At 43.3% G+C, this 11,066-nt stretch overlaps 1 protein-coding gene across 1 annotated transcript; it reads right to left on the bottom strand.

Moving 5' to 3' along the window:
• Positions 1–4,942: 4,942 nt before the first annotated feature.
• On the bottom strand, positions 4,943–7,031 carry LOC111965391 (alpha-2Db adrenergic receptor-like). The gene has a single exon (XM_023989568.2). The coding sequence runs from the start codon at positions 6,509–6,511 to the stop codon at positions 5,195–5,197; it is 1,317 nt and encodes a 438-aa protein (XP_023845336.1). The 5' UTR covers positions 6,512–7,031; the 3' UTR covers positions 4,943–5,194.
• Positions 7,032–11,066: the final 4,035 nt, after the last annotated feature.

Here is an 11,066-nt window from a genome sequence, read left to right as displayed (position 1 = left end):
TCTGGGGAGTGTTAGTGTAGCATGAGAAGAGAAGAGGCCCATAGAGATTACACATGGATCAGGACACGGAGAAACAGCACTGCTAATTAAACAGCGTTGTGTTCCATGTTTGCCTCAATGGAGCAGTTGATTAGATAGATAATTGAATTGGGTAGCAACATTTGACAGGGGAGTTTTACGTCTCGTCCAATCGTAATCGAAAACAGCACATTGTTATCACAAAACAAATAACATATCCTGTAAGTGCGTGATTATTGTTTCACATTCTTGACACCTAGAAAGGTGACGAAGGCATGTATAATGTAGAGTGCCTTCAAAAAGTATTCATACCCTTTGACTTATTGAACACTTTGTTGTTACAGCCTGAATTCAAAATGGATAAATTGTTGTTTTCTTCTCACCCATCTACACACAATACTCCATAATGACATAGTGAAAACATGTTTGTAGAAAGTTTAACAAATTCTTTTGAAAATGAAAAACGGAAATATCTCATGTACATAAGTATTCACATCCCTAAGTCAATACTTTGTGGAAGCACCTTTGGCAGTGAGTACAGCTGTGAGTATTTCTGGGTAAGTCTGTAAGAGCTTTCCTCACCTGGATTGTGCAACATTTGCCCATTATTCTTTTCAAAATTCTTCAAGCTCTGTCAAATTGGTTATTTTCAGGTCTTGCCAAAGATTTTCAAGTAGAATTAGTAAGTCAAAACTATAACTTGGCTATTCAGGAACATTCACTGTCTCCTTGGTAAGCAACTCCAGTATGGATTTGGCCTTATGTTTTAGGTTATTGTCCTGCTGAAGGTAAATTCATCTCCCAGTGTCTGTTGGAATGCAGACTGAACAAGGTTTTCCTGTAGGATTTTGCCTGTGCTTAACTCCATTCCGTTTCTTTTTTATTCTGAAAAACTCCCCAGTCCTTAACGATTACAAGCATACCCATAACATGATGCAGCCACCACTATGCTTGAAAGTATGGAGAGTCGTGCTCAGTAATGTGTTGTATTGGATTTGCTCCATTAAGACTTTGTATTCAGGACAAAAAGTTAATTGCTTTGCCACATTTCTTTGCAGTATTACTTAAATGCTGTGTTGCAAATAGGATGCATCTTTTAGAATATTTTTTATTCTGTACAGGCTTCCTTCTTTTTGCTCTGGCAATTAGGTTAGTATTATGGAGTAACTACAATGCTGTTGATCCATCCTCAGTTTTCTCTTATCACAGACATTAAACTCTGTAACTGTTTTAATGTCACCATTGACCACATGGTGAAATCCCTGAGCAGTGTCCTTCCTCTCCGGTAACTGAGTTATGAAGGACACCTGTGTACTTTGTAGTGACTGGGTGTATTGATACACCATCCAAAGTGTAATAACTTCACCAGGCTCAAAGGGATATGCAGCGTTTGCTTTATTTATTTTTTACCCATCTACCAATAGGTACCCTTCTTTGTGAGGCATTGGAAAACCTCCCTGGTCTTTATGGTTGAATATGTGTTTGAAATGCACTGCTCAACTGAGGGACCTTACAGATAAATGTATGTGTGGGGTACGAAGATGAGGTAGTCATTCAAAAATCATGTTAAACACTATTAGTGTATACGGAGTGAGTCCATGCAACTTATTAAGCACATTTTTCCTCCGTAACTTATTTAGGCTTGCCGTATAAAGGGGTAGAATACCTATTGAATACTTATTAACTCAAGACATTTCAGCTCCACATTTTTTATACATTTGTCAACATTTCTAAAAACATAATTGCACTTTGACATTATGGGGTATTGTGTACAGGCCAGGCTGTAACACAACAAAATGTGGGGGAAATTAAGGAGTGTGAATAATTTCTGAAGTCACTATATATGCTACATAGAGTATATATCCATTGATAAATTACATTACACACCAATAACACATTTAGAGAACTGTGACCTTGCTGGTTTGAAAATAGTTGTTTTGGAATGAAGCTGATGATGATTCATTCTTAGGTCAAAAGTGAAGAGTTATACCTGGGGGAAAAATCTATTTATGTGAAACATTTGAATGAATTCCACCAATAGCAGATGTGTTTGAGCTAAATATATAGTCTCCGTCGTCAAATCAGTCCTACATATCTCATGCAATCTCTATTTCTGTTTATAAATAATATGCATCACTCTTCAAACCATCTCCCTTAGAGATAAAATAGACATAAAAAGAGTGCCTGATCACTCCCTCCCCTTACAACCACCTCCTGAATAAACCCAAACAACTTGTTAAAGCATCTCTACTTCAGTAAAGCCCAGGGGAACCGAATGATGCCTTGTTTGATTTCTTATTTTTCTCAGCCACTGGACTGTTAAATACTCTTGGTCCAGTTTAGTGTGTTTGGCACCATGCCAATACGTCTGATGGCATAGGAACTTTGAAGACATTCTTCAGTGGATATAAATAGTGTATTTATTTCTCACCCCCTGCCAGGGGCTCAGACAATAGAACCAAGGTGGCTTCCCTCTCCCTGACCACATTCTGTTTTTCTCATGCACTAGTATCCCTATATCACCCTATTCTCTATAATACTGTATTTGAATTTACATCCCCTGTATGTCTTGAACGACCCAACATGAGACATGACCCAGTTCAAGTGTAACATGTTCTGATTGGCTATGTATAGAACAAAGGTCCAAAGCAACATTTACATCTATCCTACATGATAAGTGTGTGGCTTCTCTGGGTATGAAAACCACAGCCTTAGAGTCGCTAGCCCATATTTCCTCATAATGTAATTTGTCAGTCTCCACATCACCTTCTGCTTAACCCTTCACCCAGCAGCTCTACAGTATATGACGTACCCATGACAACATCCATTGTCAGTCTCCACATCCAACACATCTAGAGATCTAACGCACATGTCTTCTTTGACATCCCTGAATCACTCTCATGTCGCTCCTGTCTTTAATATGGCCAATTGTGGATGTATTTGTCATGGTAGAAAAGTCTGAGGCTTTGTTGGTTTAAAAAATGTAGATACAGTAAATAAAGAGTTGGAATTCAAAGCATTCAGCCTACTGTTTAAATTAGACCTAGCATAATACTGCAATATCAAACGGAACAAAGAGGATTAGAGAGCAAAGCTTGGGTAACGACGTGACTCCATTATTGAACAAATACTGGCTCCATTTCACCGGAGGCCTGGCAGACCACAAAGCTGAAGACGTTCACGGAGGTAGCAGTAGACAACATACACACAGAGGTAGTCGTTGTTTTCAATCTTTTCCTCTCCCTCTCTCTCTTTGTCTCTCTCTTTGTCTCTCTCTTTGTCTCTCTCTTTGTCTCTCTCTTTGTCTCTCTCTCTCTCTCTCTCTCTCTCTCTCTCTCTCTCTCTCTCTCTCTCCCTCTCTCTCTTTGTCTCTCTCCCTCTCTCTCTCTCTCTCTCTCTCTCTCTCTCTCTCTCTCTCTCTCTCTCTCTCTCTCTCCTCTCTCTCTCTCTCTCTCTCTCTCTCTCTCGTCTCTCTCTCTCTCTCTCTCTCTGTCTCTCTCTCTCTCTCTCTCTCTCTCTCTCTCTCACACACACACACACACATGGTGAGGCTGGTAGAAGGAGGATGGCTAATATTAATGGCTTGAAATGGAAGTGAATGGATTGGTATCAAACTATGTGTTTGATGTGTTTTACACCGCTAAGTACACGCCGTTCTAGCCTGTCCTCCCCAATGAAGGTGCCACCAGCCGCCTGTGACACACACACACACACACTATTATGGAGCATGTAGTGACACACTTGTAGTGACACCAGTTTTCTATTTCCAAATGTTAAAACATGGAGCACACTCAAGAATGTCTGAGTAATGATTTCAAGGTCTGTTTTTAATCTTCTGGCCAATAGCTTCTTCTTTGGCTGAAGATTAAAATAATTGCAGCATAAATCATATTAGATTGTGTTTATGCTATAAAGGTGGCTCATACCATAGGCAATTTCTCCCAATCTTCATTTCTCATCACTTATGAGGATACATTCATTTTAGCAAAAGCGCAACGCGTGATCGATCTATCTGCTTACATACAGTGTCTAAATGAGGCACAATATCATGAGATATATTCCCATATCACTATATTTGTCTGATTAATAACAGTTCATATATGGTTTTGCAAACCATTGAATATGCCATTCGCGTCACAGCAAAGTGCCATCAGCGTAGTGCGTTTCAGCACCACGGACAACAGCGCATGTATTTATTTAGGGGTTCAGCGGAGGGAGACCCGAAGCCCACACAAAGAGATCTGCGTCATCAACCCACCTGACATCAGTCATAATCGGATACCGTTTTCGATAAGAATGGATTAAAAACGACTCAAAGTGAATGACATTTTGACACATCTCTATTAAACTCGACCAAGCAATTTCTGTCATTCCTAATTAGTTTGGCTACTCATGAAAGAAATGCCTAAGTAGATACTACAACCGTGTACAGTGTGAATCTACACTGCCTTTCCGGTCCAAACTGCCTCAACTTCATCCGAAGCCGACGGACACTTTCAATCTCTATCATTTCAACTTTTTGTTTTGTTATTTTTACTTTTTATGCGTTTTGAGATTCTTTGAAAAAGTCAAAGTAAAAAAAAAAAATGTACGTCAACTCAGTCTCATATCTTATAGATGACAGTTTGATGAATATTTTTGGGAAAAACTTAAACCTCCCAGTGCCACACACACAGCTCCATCAGCCTTGAAATCGGAGTTATGACTTCACTTTACCTCTGAACTACATTTTTTTTCATATCTTTATGGGACATGAAAGATTAATGAAAGTGCAGAAAAGAACGGGTCGTAAAAAGGCGCTGGAATTATTATGCTGTGGCCTAAATATACGAGGGACCTCACTGAATATTAAATGAATTCCTAAGTTTGAAAGCAGGGGTCAATATGATTCAGTAGAGCCATATTAAATCATCAATGACAATACTCTATTTAGCTTTTGTTTAATATATCCTATTTCCTCTGTACATTGTTTCTAATATTCACACATTAGCGCACAACACGAGATATTTTGATATCATATTATTATTATTATTATTAATAAATAAAAACGTTCCTTTTGGAACGGATATAGTCATTCAGAGGTGCAGGGATGCGTGCTTGGGTGAAGAACTGACGTCTGTTTCGATGAGCAGTGACGCACAGTCAGTCAGTCACAGCTTCAAAGTGACCCTTCTTTTCAAGTGGTATTAGTGCGTTTTGAAGTCCGGCATACGATTTTCTTAAAGGCTTTACGGAAATCCCTGTTGAAAATGGTATATATGATAGGGTTCACTGAGCTGTTACAGTAGCCAATCCAGAAGAAGGCGTTGAAGAGCGCGCCGGGTATGTAGCAGCTCTCCCTGCAGATCGCGTGCAGGCTGTATGTGAAAAAGAAAGGGAACCAGCAGAGCACGAACACCCCCATCACCACGGCCAGCACGAACGTGAAGCGCTTCTCGCGCATCTGGGCCACTTTGGTCTTGGACGCAGCCGCAGCGAGGTGATGCCGATGGGCCGCGAGGTGATGTCGCTGGGCCACCAGGGTCGCGTTGGTAGCGTTTTGGGGGTCTTGGAAGAGCTGTGAGGCGCGCGCTGAGGCCCAGGAGAGGCGGCAGCTCTGTCGCGGGCAGCAGTCCGAGACCTCCACCTTCCTACGCTTGGAGAATCGGTGGTTCCGTGGTTTGTTGTCCGACGCACAGCAGCTCTCCTCTAAGTCGATATAATCCAGCTCCTCCTGCCTGTGGTGGTCCTCGGAGCTCTGGCTACTGGGGCTCTCCATCTCCATCCGCTCCTTCCTCACGAAGCACGTCTCCGACTGAGAGGGCTGCCTCTCCAGGCCGTTCTTAGCCACGAACACAGTGGAGGAGCGCTGCTTGGCCACTTTATAGATCTTACAGTACACCAGGATCATGATGAGGCCCGGGGCGAAGAAGGACACGAGGCAAGAAGATAGGATGTACCAGGTCTCGTTGTTTAACAGACACTCATGCTCGTCGTGCTTGGTCATGATGAGAGGTGGGAAGGAGATGACGGCGGAGATGACCCACACCACGGCTATCATGGACTTGATTCGCTTGGGGGTCCGCTTCAGGTTGTAGCTCACGGCCTTGGTGACTGACCAGTAGCGGTCCAGACTGATGGCGCACAGGTGGACTATGGAGGAGGTGCAGAAGAGGACGTCCAGTGCCAGATAAAAGGCGCACCAGGTGCTCCCAAAGTACCAGTAACCCATGACCTCATTGGCAAGGGAGAACGGGATGACCAGTGTCGCCACGAGGATGTCTGCACACGCCAGGGACACCAGGAAAAGGTTCTGGGGGGCGCGCAGAGCCCGGCTGGTGAGCACGGCCACGATGACCAGCGCGTTACCGACGATGGTGACCAGAATGATCACGGTGACCACAAGGATTATGAGCGCGGAGCCCACCTCCGTTTGCGGGAGAGGTCTTGGGGCGCTCGAGGTGTTGGTATCCTGTGAGGTATTGGTAACGGTGGTAAACTTGGCTACATCCATCCTGAACGCATCTTCTCTTGGTTAATTTTTAGTGTGTGCCTTTCCGCTCCAAAACGCTTAATTTGGAAGCATTCAAGTGTTGATCATGTCATTAGTCCTAGAGAATGTAATCGGTGGAGACGCGCTGTGCGTTAGGTTGTGTGATCAGTGAACAGATATAGAGCACATTGGTAAAATACCCGAGGTCCCATTGCGTCTTGGCGAGCTGCTCTCATCTTCAGTTTCATAGAGGGTCCGCAAAATGTTGGCGACACAAGCCCAGCTCGCTCCGTGGTCACAACGTATCCAGTAAGTTGTTGCCACTATAAAGTCCGGAAACCAGATAAGTAAGTCTCCATGTTAGGGTGACGTTCCAGGAGCATTAGCAACATTTTGTTTCTGTTATCTCTCGGTCTTTCCCGTGCGCAGTGCTGTATGTTTTTTGTTTTAAGCCTTGTGTCGCCAGTTACGCACAAGAGGCAGCGCGCACTGCGAGACACGCACTGCTAGTGGAATTTGTGTGCATGCGGGAGTGAAGTGGGTGACATCACTCCTAAGACCAACCTATCGTCAAACTAAGCGAAAGAGAGGGAGAGAGGAGAGAGAGAGAGAGGAGGAGAGGGAGAGGGAGAGGGAGAGGGAGAGAGAGGAGAGAGAGAGAGAGAAGAGAGGGAGAGAGAGAGAGAGAGTCTGAGTTTATTTGGATAAGGAACAGCAGTGGGGATACTGCAGGTGGCTAGAATTACCTGTTTGGTTATTTTCTATTTCCAAACCTGATTCACCTCCTATCCACATAAAAAATATTACAGCCCAGCTACATGTTATAATGGAAGGTGATTAATAAAATAAGAGTAATTATCCATCACCATCATCAACTGTTATTATCATTTGATATCACATGTAGAACAGCATGAATGGTATGTTAGCCTATATGTTGACTTTAGGGTTAAGTTCATGACTGCCATTACAAAGTGATACATTTTAAGCAGGAAACAAGGTGTCTGCTGACATGATCATCTGCGATGGGATGCTGTGTGTGTGTGTGTGTGTGTGTGGTGTGTGTGTGTGTGTGTGTGGTGTGTGTGTGTGTGTGTGTGTGTGTTGTGTGTGTGTGTGTGTGTGTGTGTGTGTGTGCGTGTGTGTGGTCTATAAACATCATCTACAATGTAAGCAAGGCTGGGAGGTTTACGGACAAACAAAAAATGTATATTCACGTTTTACAATGTCAAGAGCTTTCATAGCTTGATGTGTCGTTTACTTGATTTACTTTGACCACTCTTGTGTGTCTTCTTCTTTTTCACTACTTGAACTTCACTCCTCATGCAATGCTGAGCAGATAATAAAGAGATGGAAACTGTACCGATTGCTATTCTCTTCGAACCAGTAAATTAGCCGTGTTTAAATAATGTCTCAATGTGCAGACGATAGCAATGATAACATGTTTTACATTATACATTCACCACACTCTCTCTCTCTCTCTCTCTTCCATATTACACAAGGAGATTGAAATGAGAGAAATACCTGGCTGACTGTTTAGCCCCTTGGAACACATTTGCTGTAGGGAGCTAGCCTAGTGATATAACATAATGCTGTGTTCAGCTGTGCTGTGGCAGGGCTGGGTGTAAAGCTATTTAACCATTAGAGGCGTGGAGATATGAGGATGGAGGAGACAAAGCTATCACAGCCACTAATGGTCACAGGGCAAAGCGTGGCTGATTGCTATTCGACAAAGCGCAGCTCTGCTCTGAAAGCGCTGGTGCAGATGTATGAAAATTGGGTAATTTTAGGTTCGTAGCAAAAAATCCAGGGCAAATCAAATGTTATTTTTCACATGCTTTGTAAACAACAAGTGTACACAAACAGTGAAATGCTTACTTACGGGCCCTTCTCAACAATGCAGATACAAAATAAAATAAAAATTTGAAAACTAATAACACAAGAAACAAATACACAGTGAGTAACGATTATTTGGCTACATACACGGGGTACCTGTACAGAGTCAATGTGCATGCGTACGAGGTAATTGAGGTAAATATGTAAGTACTGTATACTGTAGGTAGGGATAATGACGAGGCACCAGGATTGATAATAGGCAGTAGTAGCAGCTAATGTGATGATTCAAAGTTTTAGTGCACAAGGGGGTCAATGCAGATAACCTGGGTAGCTATTTGGTTAACTATTTAGCAGTCTTATGGCTTGGAGGTAAAAGCTGTTCAGGGTCCTGTTGGTTCCAGACTTGGTGTATTGGTACCACTTGCTGTGTGGTAGAAGAGAGAACAGTCTATGACTTGGGTGGCTGGAGTCTTTGACAATTTTTATGGCCTTCCTTTGACTGCCTGGTATAGAGGTCCTGGATGGCAGGGAGCTCGGCCCCAGTGATGTACTGGGTTGTACAAACTACCCTTTGTAGTGCCTTCTGGTCGGATGCCAAGCAGTTGCCATATCAAGAGGAGATGTAGCCAGTCAAGATTCTCTCAATGGTGCAGCTGTATAACTTTTTGAGGATCTAAGGGCCCATGCCAAAGCACTCCATTTGCAAAGTAAGCAGGGTGTGCAGACAGGAGGGTTGAGTGTATATCTTCTCTTCTGAGTGTGTAACATTGTATATGTGTATTTTTCAGAGTGGTTGTGTTATTTTGAGTGTGTCCGTGCAATACGATGTGTGTTATTTTGAGTGTGTGCATTATTTTGAGTGTGTGCATTATTTTGAGTGTGTGCATACAATAAAGTGTGCGTTATTTTGAGTCTGTGCGTGCAATACGGTGTGTGTTATTTTGAGTGTGTGCATTATTTTGAGTGTATGCGTGCAATACGGTGTGTGTTATTTTGAGTGTGTGCGTGCAATACAGTGTGTGTTATTTTGAGTGTGTGCGTGCATTACGGTGTGTGTTATTTTGAATGTGTGCATGTGTTTTGTCAGGATACTCAGTTCTAGCATCCCTCTGCAGGGGTACATACAGCATTGGTCCCCTCTCACCCTCCCCACCACCAACCCCCCCCCATCCATCCCTGAATCTAAGCTATAAATCCCAATGAGTGCTGAGTGCTGAGAGGTTCTGCCCACCTAAAGGGAGACTGTCAGAGTGGATCACAGCTAGGCCTGGTGCTGCAGATATGGCCCCAGTACTCCACCTGTAATACAGACACAGAACATTAGCCTCACAGGCCCAGACCCACCTCAGCTCACCTCTGCTCCAGTCCAGTCATTATCAGGACGACATGCTCTTTCAGATAGTAGCAAGCATGAAAATACACAAAAACATTTGTAGGTCATCCAGTTGCAAGGCTATTTTGGGGTTTTAAAAAGGAGAGAGGTAATGTTTAGAACATGCAGAGATGTACAACTGTAGTGTATTCTGTAACTTTTCATCAGCTGTGTAAACCATTCTTTCACCTTGCACACAAGAAACAGAGTTAAAACCAATTGTACACCTGCTCAATTGAAATCAGGTACATTGTCGGCCTTTAATAAAGTCGTTGTAGGTGTGGTTTGAATAGTTGTAGACATAACACTTCAAGACTCAACTTTTCACCCCATAACGAGATGCAGTCTAATTGTACTGTGTTGTATTCAGGTGCTGACACAGTCCAGATAATTTATTTTATTTTTAAATGCACTCCCATTTATCAAGGTCTGATGAAAAAACTAATCCTGCACTGTCTGGCAGTACTTCAGCAATCTCCTCAAGACCATAGAAAATGTTCAAGGCAGCGCCAGGACGACTATCACCAGTGCTCAAAGAAATGTGGTTTACAGTAAACATCAGTTTTGTGATTTCGCAAAACAATATGTCATTGTTAGAGCTGATAAGCATTCAAAGCTAAAAGCCAATGCCAGCGTTTCAATGTCTGATTGAGACTTGTTTGGAGACTACAAGTTGTGGGTTTCAGGAAAGTTGTGAGTAAACACTTCCCCCAATACGAACGTGCACTCACACAACACACACAAAAGCACACACACACACACCTCCATCCCAACCCACTTCTGTACCTATTACTAGTTGCAAAACAATACCCCACATCCTGCTGGTTGGTCTCCAGCTTCCTGCTGTGATGTAATCAACACACCTAATGAGAGGTGGATGTGCATCACAGCCCCGTCCTGACTCCCAACCCACATCCCTTCACTGGGGCCAAAGGGTTTCGCTTGACCTAACATCCCATAAAACAACACAATTCAACCTCCCACCTACAATCTCTCTCCCAAGCTTCAACTCTCACCTCCTACCACACTACACAGGGCTGGATAAATGCAGGGGCTTACTGGGGCTGAAGCCCCAGGGCCCAGACCCATGGGGAACCCAAGAGGCAGCAAATAAAGTCAATAATATAAATGTGACAACAACCTCTCCCTCAACATCAGCAAGACCAAGGAGCTGATCGTGGACTATAGGAGAAAAAAGGGAGAGCACGCCCCCATCCACATCGACGGGCTGTTGTGGAGTGGATCGAGAGCTTCAAGTTCCTTGTTGTCCACATCACTAAGGACTTAACATGGTCCACACACACCCGCACAGTCGTGAAGAGGGCACGGCAGAGCCTCTTCCCCCTCTGGAGGCTGAAAAGATTTGGCCTG

Source organism: Salvelinus sp. IW2-2015, linkage group LG6.1 (genome assembly GCF_002910315.2).
Source record: "Salvelinus sp. IW2-2015 linkage group LG6.1, ASM291031v2, whole genome shotgun sequence".
In the NCBI taxonomy this organism is placed as follows: Eukaryota; Metazoa; Chordata; class Actinopteri; order Salmoniformes; family Salmonidae; genus Salvelinus; species Salvelinus sp. IW2-2015.
Note: the sequence above shows the minus strand (reverse complement) of the source record. Positions and strands in the feature narration are given on the sequence as shown.